We start from the raw sequence: 17706 nt of genomic DNA, 5'->3' as shown, positions 1-17706 counted from the left end.
AGGGATACTCCCCAATTCCCTACCTCTAAACAGCTTTTATTTGATTCCAAGGCAGACGCAAACATTTTCTGAGGTTACTAAACCATCCTTCTGCCTGTTTTTACCTCCACACCCTGGCTAGGGAGAAATGGAAAGAGGAAGACTTTTTAGAGCAGACATCCAAAATCAATAGGTGAGCGTTAGGTAACAGGACCCAGTGCCTCTCCCAGGCCATTGGGGTCCTTCTGGAGACTTCTGACTGCTTCCTTGTTCCTGGTCTGGGCTTGGCCTTCAGGCCAAGGTGTACCTGGAAGGCAACCACTAGAAAAATAGTCCCTGTTATCCTGCAGCCTTTGCCCATCTGAGCCTGTCTGTAGAAGGGGAGTCTTTTCTTTCTGGAGATGTATACTGTAAGTAATTTTTAGTCACCTGTCCTGTACTGCTGGGGTAGGGGAGGAGACAGCTGGCAAACTGAGAAGCTCAGGCCAGTTGCCTTGTGAAATAGATTGCCTTCTCACACCAGGGCCCAAAGAAGCAAATTCTTCGATCCTCTTTTCCAGATCTCTTGTCCTGTGCAGATAAATCATTGGGCAACTTAGAAAACACCTTTGGACATGGTAGCACTGACTCTCCCTTCTCTCTAAAATACTCAGGGTTGGGAGGCAGGAACTTGCAACTCAGGAAAGAAGTGTGAGCCTCTGTGCTCAGGATAGAACTGGTAGTTCTGGACCCAGAAGGCAAACAGGTGAGGAATGGCACAAGGCCAGAGGCTGGAAGGGGCAGAACATAAAGTCCAGGCCCTAACCAGCAAGTGTGTCACTCTAACCAGCAAGGTGACAAATGGTGGCCCATGGCCTGCCACAGCTGTCCTATAAGTTCATGTGCCTCTGGAGGCATGGGCGGGCTCTTCTCCTGCAGCTGGCATCTTTCTGCTGCCCTCCTGGGTGCTGGCTTCCTCTTGCAAAGTGGGTAGCTTGTCCTCCCCCGGACAGTGAAGGCAGCAGGCTAGGGAAAGCCAATACCTGTAAGCCACGTTGTCTCACTTAATGAAGAATGGACAGCGGTTGACACTGGGCCCTTTTTGCAAGGTCACACACAGAGCGCCATTGCAGGGCCCTAGTGTGCTTTCAGTGCTGGTCCAGGCTCCACATGGTAGACGGTACCCTCGCCCTACGTCTCTTGGGTTTCCCTGCGCAGTCTTCTGTTGTGTGTGACTGAGGCTGCTGGGAAATGACTTCTCTGCTCTGTACACCCCACTGGATATCAGAAGAGAAGAAGTGACCCGTAAGTGTTAGTTGGGCAGAGAGAGGCTGGCTTAGGGTGAACCCTTTGCCCAGAATAACCTAAGATAGACCCCATGCATGGGTCCTTAAGAGCTGAGCCCCAAAACCTGAGCTTTTAGCTTTCAGTCTGCCTCCTTGATTGCTTTTTTTTTAAACAGTGTACTGTTAAACAGAACAAGAATAAGCTAATTAGTGACTAGAGATAACAAATTCATACACAAGCAAGAAGATAAAAAGAAGCAAACCTGTAGGATTCCAAATGGGAGTAAACTGGAGGAGGAGAGAGGTAGAGCGGTGTAGGGACCCAGATACAGACTGCATAAGTGGACTGCTTTGAATTGAGTCCCGGCTTGCTGTCTCCCTGGTGGCATACCTAATTTCTCTGGACCTCATCTTTCTCATCTTCATGGGAGTGTCCACGGCTACCTTTCAGGAATGGTTCATCAATTGCCCTACAGCATGTGCTGTGTAGACACACTGTATCAGACAGTAGCTGCTTCCGCAGACAGCAAGGGAAAGGAACTAGAAAGCTGAGCCACTGTCTGCAAAGCTGCCTGATCCCATGAAAATCGGTGGCTTTCCTGCCTCCTGCTTTAGAAATCCCCACCGAGGTTCCTGATCCTAGCCCGGTGGCAAGGGTCTCTCTGCCTCTTGTCTCCACGGTGGGTGCGCTGCACTGGCTGGGATATAAGCCGAAACAAAAAAAGAAATCTTGGAGGATATTAAGCAGCGGGGCAGATCTGCTCTGCTGTTTTTTCTCTGGCTCTTCATGCGGAAGCTGCTGCCCCAGCCCTGCAGCGGTTGGCCCATAAACAGCGGGGCTGCCCCTCCTTGCTTTCTTCCTGCACCTCCAGATCTTATCTCTGCCTACCTCTGAACTCCTGGCCCTTTCTTTGACCTTGTACTAGCTCCTGCCTCTGGCACATTTTAGCTTTTGATAAATCATTCCTACTTCTGGGCACTCTCCTGGTTCCAGCCACTTGGCAAATACCTATGCTTGGCTCATCCTTTCTTCCCCACAGCCTCCCACCAAGCGGGGGCAGGCAGACAGGCTCTGGTGGCTTAGTCCCAGGCAAAAAGTATCAGAGCAGTTCATTAGAAGGAGAGGTCCCAGAAAGGGCAGCCAGCAAGCCCTTGAAGAGAAGTGGGATCTGACACTCAGACCAGGGAGGGCAGAGTCTAAAGGGCTCAGATTGGTAAATCATGGCTCAAGGCTAAATGCAGTCTCTTCCTGCTTCTGCAAAGAGGCTCTGCTGGATCGCAGCCACAGCCATTAGTTTATAGGCCACCTCAGGCTGGTTTTGTGCAGCACACACAGGCAGAACCGAGGGGCTACCACCAGGACAGTGAGGTTTACGAAGTCTGAAATGTTTACACCCTGATCCTTTACAGTAAAAGCTGGCTGATCCCTGGTTTGCTGCTCAAGGCGTCCCTAAGGAGTGATCTGAGGAATTCCTGTTCAGTGAGATTGTTTCCTGAAAGATGATAGCCTACCTAACAGGCTTGGAAAAAACTGCACGTAACTTTCCCACCCTCCGAGATATTTGCAATGTTCCTTCACATGTTGAAGGTTCTGAGAAATCCTGATAGCTTAATGTGTTTGTGGTTTAACTTAGCATTCCCCAAACTGGTCTGACCTATCAAACCTGCTTGTCCTATGAGCACCTCTTAACATCCCCAGAGGCTGGTGTTCCTGATAAACACTGTTGGGTGAAGCTAATGCCCGAGTTCCTGGCCCATCCCTGCCAATAAGTTCCATGGCCTTGGCCAAATTACATGTCTGCCAGATCCTGCTCAGCTTGCTGTTTGCAGGGAAGTCAATTCTTTCTCCTCTATGGTTTTTCCAGGCAGGTCCTTGAGATAGTTTAGCGGGCATGAGAGCAGTCTGGAGAGATGACTGTAGTATTATGGGGTTTTAGTGATTAGCTTTGACAGAGTGCTTAGCAATGAGAAGGCCCTAGACCAAGGTCAAAAGTTCTCTTTTCTAGTCCTTGCTGTGCTATCGATAGCTGGATTAAATCAAAGAGTTTGAACAAGTAATTTACACCACTGGCCTTAGTTTCCTCATTTCTACCTGAGGGTTTTAAACTAATCAGTTGCTAAGGATAACTCAGTTCTGAAATTCTGTGATTCCATTAGGCTTCGTGCATGCAACACCCTAATTTTATCCCAAAAAACAGGTACCTCTCACAAACCATGGAAACTGCATCTCTGGTATTCGTGGAATAATAACCTCTAGGTTTAGAACCAGAAATGATGAGATGTTACTGAATGATTTCAGATGCTGCTGACAATTAGGAGAGAGTGCTAGGCCTTCTAGAAATATTCTCCTGAAAATTCTTAACTCGCCGTTGGAAACTCTCTTCCCCTTCTGCTTCCATTTCTCCAAGACTCTCCTATGCAAACACAGAGTCCAGATAGTGTGCTAACATATCTGGCAAAGAAAAGAACAGATATGATTTTGGAAAAGACAGTGAGGTCAAGGGTAGAGTGAAAGTTCCCCAGCATACAGGAAGTGACATGGTTACAAGGCAAAATCCACATAAAATTCCTCTTCTTTGTTCCTACACCACCCCACAAACCTTTCCAGCTTTGTTGTTAGTCCTTGATATCAAAGATTCATAAGCAACTGAACAAGAGGACTTTTATAAAGAAGGTAAAAATACCCTCCTCCTTCATGAGTTTAGGAAAATCCCAGAAAATCTTGACTGGGTCACAAGGTCTATACAGCATAATCAGGATGAGTCCAAATTGGGGGGGGGGTGATTTGAGCAATGGGTATTCTTGCTTTTGATCTCAGTGTTGAAAGAACCATCTTGGGGGACTCTCAGAGCAAGGGCAAGGCCCAGAGGCAGTCAGAGTACTTGCCTAGGCAGGTTTCTAGAGACCACCAAGCCTGCATCTTCCTAGCCAGTCCACCAATCATTTACGAACTATTTACTGGGGTCCCATTGAGTTAAAAATTCTGGGTGCAAATAGTTTGCATTCTAACATAGCTCACTAAACAGGTAGCCCGACAATAAGCAAAAATACATATCCTAGGTCATCCATCTTGAGAATAAAGATGACATTAAAACTCTCAAACGCAGACCATAATATGCCTCTCTCTTGAAGACCCATATTCTATTTTCTCTGCCTGCATAATTCTTTAGCTCTGCCTAGGCTCTCTATGTCTCTCATTGATACATTCAGCAGTTCATGTCTGTAGCATAAGTAAAGAACCTGCAACTCCCCCTATGGGATGGGTGAATTAACATCATCATCTCTTCTTGCAGGGGACCTCTTTGAACCCTGTGTACTGACATGCGAACATAGTGAGATGGACAAAACCCAATGAGAGCACTAAAGGAGCTTAGATTTTACTTCAGCAGGCAAGATTGGGATACTGGAATAGATTGAAATGTGAGCAGCAGGCAGAGTACTGACAGAGCTCAGAAAAGGGGGCACTTAGTGAGGGCTGGGAATGATGGTGGAGAAGTCATCTTCCATGCTGATTGCAAGTGTCTTGTATTTTCAGACATCCAAGAATGGAAATTGCACACTTTTCCCAAGTGATCTCTTCCTGGGTGTTCAGTAAGCCCTTTCTTGAAGACTTTTCTTTTTGAGCCACACTGTCATCCCAGGTCCAGATGGTTACAACTGCTTCTCCAGGTGGAGCCCCAACTTCATTAGCTTCTCTCAGCATGAGTGGGGGAAGGTTGTGAGAAGTTGGAGTCATAGAGGTATCTGGTCCTCCTCCTTCCATCATGACTGAGCCTTTTATCTTCCCATTGCTCAGGGTCCTGATCTCCTCACCAGGACAGTCAGGCCTGATTGGGGAGGAGGAGAAGGAGGAGGATTACTCTGCAACATCTCCTTTTCCATGTGGGGCAACTGGTCTGGATGAAGGTTTAGCTCCAGGAAACGTGTCATCTGAATCAGGGTGACTTTCGGTGTCCTTTCTGCTTCCTGAGCTGCAGAGACACAGAGAAGGCTGTGAAGATTCTGGGGTGGACTGTGGTGGGCCTGATTCCCTGAGAACACCTCCACCTGCTTCGAGTATCTGAGAATGTCTCCCAGCAGGAGGGTTGAGCCCTTACAGCTATCCAGGAGCCCAGCTCTAAAAACTTCCTCTTGCTTCCAGAAAATGTCACCCTTTCTTACACCCTGAGGCCTTGCTTCAAACCTAGCAGTGCTGTGAAAGAATATCAATGGGCCTTGCAAAAGGCACAAAGCGGTGTTTAGTCCTGGAGCTGGACTCTGCCCTCCTGCCTCTGCCTCCAAGGTTGCTTATGTAGTTCCATTCCTGGGGTCCACACAGTCCTAACAATCTCCCAAGAGCTTCTCCTTGAGCTCTGGCCTGCTACTGAGACATACACACCAAAGAAGCCAATGCCAAATGACTCAGACTACAATTCAGCTCTGCTGTGAGCAGAAGCCCTAACATTGAGGCTAACCCAACCCAGCCCTGAGGGTTCCTGGCACATCTTTCCCCAGCCTTAGAGCTACTTAACCTCACTCACAGCTCCTCTTTCTCCGGAGCGTCCTTTGCAAAAGCACCAGAGCCACAAGCAGAAATGGGGCCAGCATGGTGGAGACCGGAGTCAGGATCCGAGAGCCACTTTCATCTTGCGGAGAAGCACTGAAAGGAACCAGGGCAGGATGGGAAAAGCACAGGAGAGGGAGGTTGAGTTCCTTTGTCTCACAGGTGGAGAAGTTGAGGCCAATTGGCTACCCTCATTCCCAGGCTGGTTAGCAGCAGAGCTGGGACTAGAAATGCTGTTTTCAGGTTCTCAAGCCCCCAATCCTTTGTCCTTCTATCCTTCCTGAGTAAGCTGCACTGTGTGTCACAGTGAGAAAGGGAGCAAGTGAGGCCTTGACACGGGGGTCCGCTGCGGACTTTCCTTGTGATTTTAGTTCTTTCCTCTCTGGAGCATCTGTTCTGTATCTTCAAGGTCTGGACTATACCAGCCGAAAGATTTGATCATTCTCTCATTATGATTCCCCTTGCAAACTGCATTAGAATGGACAAGTACCTCCTCCCCACCGGGACCCCAGTGTGCACACACTGTGTGTCTGATGCTCGTCCCTGCCTTTTACTGTCCTGCGGGCACAGACAGAGAGAGAACTGAGCAGAGAGAGGAGAGGTACCGGGAACAGGGCAAAGCCAAGACTCCAGCCCAGAGGAAGGGCCTAGGGCTCACCTCTTCCTGGATGACCCTTTGCCAGAGGGCCTCTGGAGACCTGCTACTGGGCCCCAGTTCGGTGTTGCTTGGGGACCCTGGTCTCCAGCAGTGCTTCTTAGGTCCCCCTCTGTGCCTCCTTCCATAGATGCTGTCTCTCTGTGTGGACCTGAAGCTGGAGTTGCTGCTTCAGAGGAGCCCAGGGCTGGTTGCTTAGACACCATACTTGCTTCTGGTAGAGTTTCCCAGGGTTGGGCTGATGGCCAAGTGGTCTCTGTGGTCTTCTTGGCTGCATCTACAGCTATCTCAGCCCTCTCTCTTTGCTCCCCTGGCTTATTGGCCTTAGTGGCTGTCATCTCTTTTCCACCCTCACTGATGCCTGTTGCCTTTGTGACTAAGCTTCCAGCACCCCATTCCCAAACTTCCTCTGCTGTAGAGGATGTGCCATGGAGTTTTAAAACTGGACTCTGTGGGATGGGGGCTGTTGCTGTAACGGAGCCCTCTGTGGCACAGTCTGTCCCTGGAGCTTCCTGTTTGGCTGTTACTGGGGTTTGTCTTCTCTGAGCTGAAGCTGTGGTGTCTCTGGTTTTTGTAATGGGAACAACTCTGTCCCATTCTGCCCTCCACACTTCTAGAGTCTGGGTGGCTCCTGAAGTCCATCTTTTGGCTGCTGGGGATGCTGTGAAGAAGTTGCCAGCTGCTGGAGGGGCTGTGGGGATGGTGCTGGAGGGACCTGTGTGAGCAGCAGAGAGAAAATACGAGTTGAGGCTGTTCCACAACATTCACAGTGTGGTGATTAGATACAGTGTCAACTTGGTTGGCTTTGGGATCTTCCCAAGGGTCAGTGGAGCACACCTAACAGTGTGTCTAGGTGAATCACGGAGGGTGACATTGGGCTCTAAATCTGGTCCTTTATCCTTTCCTCTCTGGCATGGTTCCCCTGCTCTGCTTTCCACCCACCATGAGCTAAGCATCTTCCAGGCCTTTTTACTCTGATGATTCTGCCTTGAAGCTGAATCTCCATGGACTGAACCCTCAGAAAACATAGGATCTCCTTTACCTTGTGGATGTCAGGTTTTGTGTTCCAGCCACAGGAAGCTGATGAACAAACGGGTGTTGGGAAGCCGGCAGGTGTGTGTATGTGTGTGTGTGTGTGTGCACTCAGTTGGTTTTTCTTAATATCTTTCTTCTTCCTAAAAATAGCCTCCTGAGAGGAAAGGCTGCCTCTCAGAGCCATTGTCCTGGCCCAGCCTTTCAGCTCACTCCTCCAAGGTCCACAGCTTCCCTGGCACTCTGAACTTTCTCTTGCCCCCTTGCTTCCTAGCTTGGGCCTCTCCCAGCCCAGCCTATTAGCCTGCAGCTCTCACCTGTAGAGACAATCAGATTCATGCTGAAGAATAACATGTTGTTGTTGTCCCCGATGCCACAGCGGTAGTTTCCCTCATCATCCACAGACAGTCGGGACAGCCTCACTACAAACAGGTTGCTCTGTGGAAAGTCTGCTAGAGTCACTCGGCCACGGTAGCCATGGCGGATATAGTGGTTGGTGGACACGATGGTGTGGCAGGCCCACATCGGAGGCCCTGCACGGCACCAGTACTTCCTCTGGTGCTTGTTGATTGACAGGGGTGCATAATGGCACCGGATGGTGACAGTTCCTCCAAGCTCCCCAGACACCAGCCTTGGGCCCTTTAATGCATTTGCAGCTGCAGATGGAGAAAACAGCTCAAGGTGAGACTCATGGGCATCCTCACTGTTTGGGGAGTTACAAAGCAAACTTTGCTAACTTAAAGGCTCATGTCAGAAGACACCATTGTGAAAGTGGAACAGAATGAATGTAGAAATGGCAAAACTTAGCCATCGAGGGAGCAGGAATTACCACAAGATAAGGAATGGAGCAGGATCCAAGATTTCGTCTGTAAGATGAAAATGCAGGAAGAATCTTGCCCACTATTTTTCCCCCCAGCAATGAGGCCTGAACTCAGGATCACTTATCACAAGCACTCTTCCACTCCACACTGTGCCCCATTTCTTTTAAGTACCATTTTGAGTTGAGGTTTTCCTAAGTTGACCACTGTGGCCTCAAACGCATGATCTTCCAGCTTCAACTTCTCAATCTGCTGGGATTTCCAGCATGTGAAACCACCTTTGATTCTTGCAAACTATTTTGCTAATACTTATCATGTGCTAGGTTTTCTCAACAAATCCATCCAGACTGTGGGTTGACTCCACCGTGCTTGAGTACAGACACTGTCTCCGTACCCATAGGAGGGCAGAAGCAACATCTGGTTTGCATGGGATGTTAAAGAAGGAAGATGCTCAGCAATGTGAACATATCAATGTGCTTTTCCTCTGAAAGAGAAAGGGTCCACTGAGCCATAACCTGCTCTGCTTGGTGGGTTTATACACCCCACGGCCAGTAGCTGCAAAGTTTCTCACACTGACCACTTTTCTGGAGAAAGAGAAACAGCCAAACAGATGAATACAGATCTGTGCAAGAGAAGAGGTGCACATGTACCCATGTTTCTTTGGCAGTAGCCCTAAAGACCATTCATATTTGAACTGCACAATATGGCCAGTCTTCAGAATGACTTTAATCTGATAGAGCACAAGCAGCAAAGCGGTTCATTTGGTTTCCCACTGCCTTTTCATAACTTCCTCAGCAGCTTGATGAAATCTCAAGTGTAATCTCATATCTAGTAGCTTTTATTGTCTGTCTTGGATAATAAAAAGTTCAGTCTAGTCTAAAATTATATGTCTGGCTCAGTCAGAAGAAAGGTTGCACTCTAGTCTCCTACCCAGTGGGTGCCTTTTCTTTTGGAGACCTATTGAAGAGAAGGGGGCAGGTTGGGGTCTTATACTTTACTCTCTCCTTCCTCTATTCAAAGCTGCAGTTTGGGGCCCCTCCCGGGCAAGGGACTGGAGGAGAAGCGAAAGGTGACCAGACAGGTGTGATCTGCTCTTGGTGCTTTCTGGGCATGGCAAATCTCCAAAATGACTCTTTTTTTTGCTCCCCAGATACCTTTTTGGTAGCTTGTGGTTGCTATCCTTCCCTAGGAGATGAGCTCTCTTTCTGCTGACTTGTTACAACTACCATTACCCAGGCTATGGCTTCTAGCCATCTGTCCCTCTTTTAGTGGTCACAGTCTCTCTTGGGTGCCCTGATCACAGGTAGCACAATTTTATCCTGCTATTGAAGAAGCTTGGGACATATGACAAACTTGGGTGGCTGTCTAGAAGTTTCTTGCCTTCTGTTGCCTAAAGCCAGGGAGAGTGATCGCTCTAGCCCCCAGAGCAGGAGAAAGGGAGCACAACATGCTCACAGTTTTTTCCAGCACAGTTTCACAGGGAGTGCTCTGCCTCCAAGGATTCCACTTAATGACACAGAGGGCTGCATACAAGCCAATGCTAGAACAAGCTTTACGGTCTCTGACTATAGTCCTACAAATTGGTTCGACACCTTGCTTTAGGCTGTGGGTTCCTCATGATTGGCTCTAGGTCTCTGAGGTCTGAGCCCAAGATATTTCTGTTTAATATCTTATTCCTGGACCACTAAATAATTTTTGAGTCTCAGTGCAAGACCTGCAAGTGACAAGTGCAAATGTAAATGTGAGAGCCTTTGTTCAAAATGTCTTAAGAATTTTATGTGACAACAGCAGGAATAAGTCAAAAAGTGTTCGAGCATAGGGTCTCATGTGGCTTGTCTGTTATGTGTGTCCTAAGGTCTAGTGACAAAAATAAATAAATAACTAAGGTCGTGTATGCCATAGTTATAAGAATACTCACTGTAGGTTTAACTAAATAGCACATATTAATCCATGCAACTAATGATCAAGTGGAATGGTAGTTTACCAATAAAGGACAAGAAGGTTTACTATTATAAACAGACTGTCTGAGGACAGCTATGGTGATGCTGTAATAAAATGTTTATAGCTCAGATTTTAGGAGTTCTCGTGTTCTACATATGTCACTTTTGAGATGAGTACACTTTGATTAATAATCTGCACAGGGCAGTCTGACTTCCCAGTAGAAAGATGATTAAGAATTCTTGCAGGGCATGTAATTTTTTATTAATACTTATATTAAGAGCCAATATTTTAAAAATGTATTTGATAAGTTCCTAATCAGTAGCTCTTTGCATTATGTAATAATTAAATTTTGCGGTGTTGTTTTTGGAATTTTACACTAGTCACTTGTAGAATTAAAAGACAGGCTAGCATTTTAAGAACAACATGATAGTCTGAGGGGGACCTCATGTCAGTGTGCCCCACGTCACTACCTTGCTGAAAGCTGGGGCTCTTGATTCTTACCATCAGTCACTACCCTGCAGCTGTCAGTGGCTGTGACCCCATCAGAGAGGGCTGAAGACTTCTGGAACTGGAGGGAGGTTATGGGCGGGCTTGGTTGGAGGAAAGACATCTATGACCAGACAGAAGACAGGGAAAAGGAGGGCTTGTACCTATGGAGGAACTCCCACCAGCAGGGGGCTGAGGAATATGCCAGGGCTTTTGTGGTTCAGACATGGGTGCCCGAGGGGTGAGCACCAGCCCACGGCCATCTGAGGTGGGGTCCTCTGTGTGGAGGGGTCAAAGAAGAAACAAGGCAATTGGAGGAGCTGAGCCATTAGGGGCCACCAATGTCCCCAAAGCACCCATGGAAAAAAAGGTACAGAGCCAGCTCAAATCCACACTTGGCCACTGTATCCATTAAGAGCTGCCTGAGCTTCCTGTCTCCTCCTGCCACTGTCTGCCCTGCTGGAGTCTCTGGTGACAGGGAAAGAAGGAGGAGCAGAGGACAGAGGCAGCCTGGACACAGACTTCCCAGGCTGGAAGGCTGCAGGGGCTGCGAGTGCATCTCTGAAGGAAGATCAGCTTCTGACCAAAATACTTAATGATAAGCTTCAAACGATTGAATTTAGAACACATGAGGCATAACACAACTCATTTAGAACCAAGTCAGCAGGAAAATAATGGGCTTGCCTGATTGGGGCAGGGGAAGTCTACTTTTATTGCACAGTTTTAAAGGGGATGAAATATGAAGATAGCGGGATTATATTAAATAAGAGTGCTTACTCAAATAGAGGCTACCTTTGATTCATTGAGACTTTCTTTTGTTGATATCAGGCATAATTAATTCCTTTCTGCTATCATCATGGCGCTTCATCCAGTCATTAGCTCATTCAATATTTATTTGTTAGGCATCTGCCTGGAACTAGATTCAGGCAGATGCATTCTGCCTGAAACATAAACCCTGCATTCCTTGGTGGCTCCCCACTGCCATTAGGATAAAATCCAGAAAGCACTACATGGAGACAGGGTCATTCATCATCTAGGCAGCCTCACCACTCTCATCTACAATGACCTTTAGAGCAGGGATCCTCTCTTTCATTTATTCGTCTCCTGTGCCTGACATGTAGTCAGCTCTTCACAAATAATGTTAAGTAAATTAGGAAATAAAGATAATTTTTATTTACTCACACAATTTCTTTATAGAAGGAATACTTAAGACCTTATAAGTGTTTGTAGAATGAATGGAAATGAACCTTTCTACTTCTGACCATCACATATCCCCTGCCTCTTTGCCCAGTGCCAGCCTGCCACTCCCTGTGCCAGGAGAGAAAGCCGGCAGTGCGGACCCCACCTCTGGGCCCTCTAGGGATCTCTGTGGCTTGAAAGAATTGGTCTGGTTCTCAGGCCCTGAATTTGGGCCACCTTTGGGACTCACCTCGTAGCAGACACAGGAGGAGGAGGAGGAGCAGGAAGGGCATCCTCCACTCTGCCCGCCGGCTGGTGACCTGCAAGGAACACTGTCAGTGGAGCCAGCAGCATGAGGAGGCAAAGAGAACCCAGGGTGGGCAGCGGCGAGACCCAGGGCCAAGTGCCTTCTCACTTCAGGGTCTTGGTCTGCTCAGAGCAGGAACCAGGTTGGAGGAATCTGAGAGCCTCTCTGGGAAAGGGTGGCCCTATCGTCACACAGCCTGCACATTTGGCTTGGGTCACTGCTGCCATGGTGTGTGCAAGTTTCCTTTGCCTGGAGGTTTCTGCACTCAAGAGATGAAATTCCCTTAGCAGGACTCCCCCTCCAGCCTCCTCTCCCCAGCACGGAGTCTGGAAAGACCACGTGTTGGCTGGAGTTACAGAGTCTTGGAAAGAGCAGTCTTAGGGATCCATTACCCTCCAACGCAGTGAGAACCTGTGTGGGGTTTTTGTCTTATAAGTTCCAGAGTGGCAAAAGTGGTGGTCCCTGTACCTGTGGTGTAGAGTGATCGCCTCTCTCCCTTCCTTACCCTTTCCTCCTTGCAGAGGGAGACTGGCTGCTTACGGAGGCTTTCTGTCCTACTGGAGTGTGTGGCCCACAAGAAAGAAGGAATTAAAGTGAAACCTCTGGTCAAGTAGCTGCCATGCCATGTTACTCTTCTATTTTGTCTCCTCTGCTTCTAGAGTGTCCACACTGATCTGCTCTGTTCTGTTCTCTTGCATTGGCCTGCAGATCTCCTTGAGGACAGTACCCTGGGGTTCACCCTGAACCTGCTTGAAGTGGGATCCACCACACTGTGGGTGTGTGACTCCCATGAGCCCAGCTCTTTTCCAATACACAACATGAGGGTCACTGCCCAATAGCCTTTTGTTGCATGTTGATTACAAAGAGCTTGCACAACCTACTTTTTCTGTATTCTCCATAAGGCATTCATTCATGGGTGCTTTTTGATTGATTAAAAATTGTTCTTTGAATTGGCCAACCTGCTGAATTGGAATGTGTAGCAGGTCATTGTTTTTTCTTTCCTGCTATGATACAAGTTTCACTGAAGCTAAGAGCAGGTGCTTATACCATTCACAGTAACCAAACTATGGAACCAGGAGGGTGTCACTGATAGCTCAATGTACATACATACAAGAAGTTTCAATCAGTCAGAAAAAATACAATCCTGTCATTTGTTAGAAAGTGGATGGAACTGGAGATCATCATGTTAACTGGAATTAGTCAAACTCAGAAAGACAGGTATCACCTGTTTTTCCTAATATGTGGAATCCAGAAAAAAATGAGCTAACATGAAGGGGATCAGGAAAAGGGTGTAAGTAAAAATAATGGGGGATGGATAGAATCAAAATATGTCATTGCAGTTATGAGAATGCCACACAGAAGCCCAATAAGCTGTAAAATGGACATGAATATAAAATAAGGACAGATGCTTATGGGCAATAGCCTGGCCACAAGCAGGAACACCCTTGCTCTCCAGCTAGACAAGGTCACACAGTGTCACAGACCAGGTTGGCATATAAAGTGAGCCCAAAAGAATCAAAAGGAGGAGAAAAAGAAATGGGAAGAAACAGGCAGAGGAAGTAGGAGGTAGAGGAAAAGGAGAGAAGAGTGGGGAACAGGAGGAAGCAGAAGAGAGGAGAGAGCTGTAAAGTGGTTGGTGACCCCACAACTTCTACTTGACACCTGGATCAGCTCTGACCAGCTGTCTTTCTTACGCCTGGCCTGGCTAAGGCTCTGAGTGTGATGGATTTTGAAAAGTACTCAGGCTTCTCAAACCTCATAACCCTCCCTTCTGCAGGTCCCCTCTCTTGGGGATTACCATAGTAATTTCAGCCCTTTTCTGGAAACTGTCCACCCCAGAGGCTCTGCTGGGCAGGCCTCTCCCTCATCCCTACTTGGCCAATATTCACCAAGACCAGGGTGCCTCTGGTACTGGCTTTTGTTAAATTTCCTAAAGTGTAAGTCCTAGCACAGCACAGATTGGGGCCAAAGTCTCCTTGCTATGCTACCCTGCTCCTCGGAAGCCTGATGGTGCAAAAATATCTCTACTTCAGGAGCAAAAGCCACCTCCAAAGGGCAATGAGGAAGCACAGAGGGTGAGATAAAAGCTTTCCAGAGGGTTATTGGCTTTAATTAGGGGGCTGGAAGCATATCATTCAGGCAAATGTCTCCAAGGCACCCTCCCTACCATTGACCTTTAGAAATTTGTTCTTCAAGAGAGAGGCAGTGCCAATACTGAGGCCTAGGCCTGCGGGCTCCATTACAGCACAGTTCTAGTGGCCAGACCCCACTGGGGAGTTCTCTTGCCTTTCTGATCCTCCTGGGAAGCACCTCATCTCCAGCACAGGCTCATGTGTGGCTTTGCTGTTCCTTGCTGCCCCTCTGATTCCCCTTCTGATCCATCTCTGGAAGCAGACTGGAAGGGAATGGGATGAGGATGGCATAGAGAGAAAAGCACAGAACTAGGTGTTCTGCTTGGCTTGAAGCTGAGGCAATGATCAGGCCCAAGTTTCTATTCTTTTCCATTGTAAAGGAAGAACTTTGCTTAAATGGCCTGCAAATGTCTTCTCTTTCTGATGAGTGCTGGCTCTTCTCAGCTGGGCTTTCAAAGGGAACAGTCACTCTGCTGGGGCTGAGCAGAAGAAGAGGAGCGAGATACTGTGGCCTGAATGCCACGATCCTTACCCGGCCTCTGGGAAAGGAGCCCACCTTCCTTGATGGTAAACTGGGGCACAAGTGAGCGTTGCTGCTGCAACCTCCCCCCATTCCGCGTTCAGAGCAAGACCCCAACTTCCAGGAAAAAGGCTCATCTCACCTTGCATTCCCAGGGCTTCCTTGGGGCTTCTCCATCCATCTCTGTCCAGAGATAAGATCCCTTGAGCTCTTAGCCTTGGAGGTGCTGGCACTAGGTTATTCTCCAGTCGCTTTCTATAGGCTGAGGTGTGGTGTGCTGGACAGCAGCAGGAGCTGGCACCAGAAGATCGAGGATGAGCGCGGCACTGCCACTCACCCCTCTGCTGCTTGGATCAGGTCCCCTCACTGGGGCTTAATACGTAGAAGAAGAAGCCGTCCTGGTTCCTGCTTGTCTTTACTGTCTCTGATTCCTACAGAACTTCCCCAAAGTGGTCACAGTGATGTCTCAAGGAAAACGCCTTGATCCACATGTCCCTTCCAGGGGAGGATCCCTGACTTTTTAGGAGGCTTGGCTCAGCCAGCTCTCTCAGGGATCTCCAGAGCAAGTGATCAACCACCTGGGCAGGAAGAGAAGAGAAACTTCAAGATTCAGGAGAAGAATTCCCCTGCCATTTGCCTGGCAGTTGCTGCCCCTTGGCTGACCTGGCTCCTCTAGCTCCTAGGAAGCAGCAGTGTGGGCCATCTGGGTCACTGACTTCCGCTTGACAGGCTGACTTGGTGGTTACTTGCTCACGTCTTGGACAAAGAACAATTCAACAAATGTGATGATCTTTGTGGAAAGAGAACACAGATAAGCATGGCTTATCCAAGGAATGACACACTTAAAAATGGCCCAGTAATTCCCAATGGGAACAGTTTATGGGGCTTTCTTTTCCTTGTAAAAGATGTCATCATCCTGCCTCTGCTGGTCTTGAACTGACTACTGAGGAATGGGGTTGGTGGAGACTTAAGTCAAGGACCCTTGCCAGGACGCCCATATGTAATGGCATCCTCAAGTCAATTAAAAAAAGACTCCTCCTTCTGAAGAGCGGGGACATTTTCAACCCATGTTAACACTGTTCTCCAGGCATCCCTCCTGCTGTGAAGACAGGTGAGGGCAGGACCAAGCTGCTGAAGTGGCAAGAAGGAATAGACAACTCTGAGGATGCTTGCAGGGTGGCTGTGATGGGGCTGTCTTATGCACATGGGTGCCTAGCTCTGTGTACTGCTGTACAGGGACTTGGCACTTCTAGTGGCAGATCCAGACTGCCATCCCCACCTATAGCATCCCATGTAAGTTAGAGGACACCTACAGCATGAAAGCCAGCTCCCAGATGAGGTAGGTGCCCTTGAGCAATGTACAACCTGAAGAATTGCATATGGTGGCCCTGCCTTTGAAGACTCCTCCCAGAACAGACTGACTCTCACACAGGTTGCAGGTAGGTGGCTGATGCCTGGCTAGATTTACCCTCCCAACCTCTCAGGGAGCAGCATCACATCATATTGAGCATATCGACTGTGAAGTCAGACTCCTCCTACCCCCAAATTTATATGGAAAGGAGATGTGGATCGGGTTATTTATTCTTTTTAAACCTTGTTTTCCTTTTTTTTTTTGGGGGGGGGGTACTGGGATCAAACTCGTGACTTCGCACTTGCCAGGCAGATGCTTATGCCACTGAGCTAAATCCCCAGCCCCTAAACCTTGTTTTCCTAATATGTTAGATTACAAACTGTAGCACCTACTTCCTAAAGTAGACTGAATGAGGCAATGCCATGTATGCGGTAAAGAGCCTTGTATGTAGTAAATTCTCAGAATAACATTATTAACTGAGTTTATAAAAGGAAATAGCTGTTTGTAATGATCAAACGCTCAGAAGCAAGTCCTTTGAGGTTTTCATATATGAAAAGTCTGGGCCTCCCTTCCTTCCTTCCTTCTTTCCTCCCTTCCTTCCTTCCTTCTTTCCTTCCTTCCTTCCTTCCCTTCCTCCTTCCTTCTTTCCTTTTCCCTTCTTCCCCGTTTCTTGCCTTACTCTGCACCTCTTCCTTGTTTTCTTTCTTTCTTTCTTTCTTTCTTTCTTTCTTTCTTTCTTTCTTTCTTTCTTTCTTTCTTTCCCTTGCTCTATTTCCTTTTTTGCTCTCTCTTTCTTTCTTTCCTTCCTGCTTTCTTTCTTCTCTCTCCCCATCATTTTGACATTTCAAAGATTTAAAATATATCAGTTTGTCTAAGAGCACTTCTGGATCTAATCTATACTTTAAATGTCAAGTTTCATTTATAAATGATGTAATTACTTTGTATTCCCAGTGTATCTTTCTCTATTTTATCAACCTTTCAAACTTAGACTTTATCATCACAGAAGAAAGAAAGTGTAGTTGTAATATGCTGGGTCAGTTTTCAGAGCACCCACTCGCAACCTTGATGTTCCCTTATGGGGAACATTATGAAGGTGAATTATGGAGGTGAATGCTTTGCCCTGGCTACTGCTTTAGGGGTGTCACTGAATTTTCTTGCCCAACACTAAGCTACAGGGGAAATTTTACACTGTTTTATGACACCATTGATTTTCTAAGTTCTGCACACAGACTCCAGAATCAGGCCAAATAATGCATCAACAACATGTCAAATCCGAGAAGAGCTTTATTTACTCCCAGCTTGCTCTTCCAATCTCCAGTACTCTAATCTTAGATTTAACAAAAGATAAATGCAAGCTAACTACACCCACAAGAGTAAAAGAATCACCAGCAGACAGAAATCCATGTAGTTCGCCCAATCCCTTCCATTTCTTTGCTAGTCAAGGCTTGCATGACTTCTATATTATTGCAGTGTTTTCTGTCCCTCATACCCACTCTGC

The 17706-nt window shown here is 47.5% G+C and overlaps 1 protein-coding gene across 1 annotated transcript; it reads right to left on the bottom strand.

Moving 5' to 3' along the window:
• Nucleotides 1–4561: 4561 nt before the first annotated feature.
• Nucleotides 4562–16715, bottom strand: Fcamr (Fc alpha and mu receptor). Its single transcript, XM_063239719.1, has 6 exons — nucleotides 15000–16715; nucleotides 12149–12218; nucleotides 7792–8130; nucleotides 6446–7157; nucleotides 5765–5883; nucleotides 4562–5215 (listed from the first exon to the last, which is right to left on the bottom strand). The coding sequence occupies exons 1-6, from the start codon at nucleotides 15036–15038 to the stop codon at nucleotides 5037–5039; spliced, it is 1458 nt and encodes a 485-aa protein (XP_063095789.1). The 5' UTR covers nucleotides 15039–16715; the 3' UTR covers nucleotides 4562–5036.
• Between the last annotated feature and the right edge of the window lie 991 nt (nucleotides 16716–17706).

Source organism: Cavia porcellus, unplaced genomic scaffold (genome assembly GCF_034190915.1).
Source record: "Cavia porcellus strain 051 isolate PalLab524CR breed Dunkin Hartley unplaced genomic scaffold, mCavPor4.1 scaffold_29, whole genome shotgun sequence".
NCBI lineage: Eukaryota > Metazoa > Chordata > Mammalia > Rodentia > Caviidae > Cavia > Cavia porcellus.
The sequence above is the reverse complement of the archived record's forward strand: the minus strand, read 5'-3'. Positions and strand labels throughout refer to the sequence as shown.

Bases quoted from the DNA above. Each gene is read 5' to 3' on its own strand.
- Fcamr (XM_063239719.1), bottom strand. From the start codon at position 15,038: ATGGATGGAGAAGCCCCAAGGAAGCCCTGGGAATGCAAG. The intron at 8,131-12,148 runs GTGAGTCCCAAA...CTCCATCTGCAG, and splicing joins CCTCCTGTGTCTGCTACGAG to CTGCAAATGCATTAAAGGGC. The intron at 5,884-6,445 runs GTGAGCCCTAGG...GGTTCCTTTCAG, and splicing joins AAAGGGTCATCCAGGAAGAG to TGCTTCTCCGCAAGATGAAA.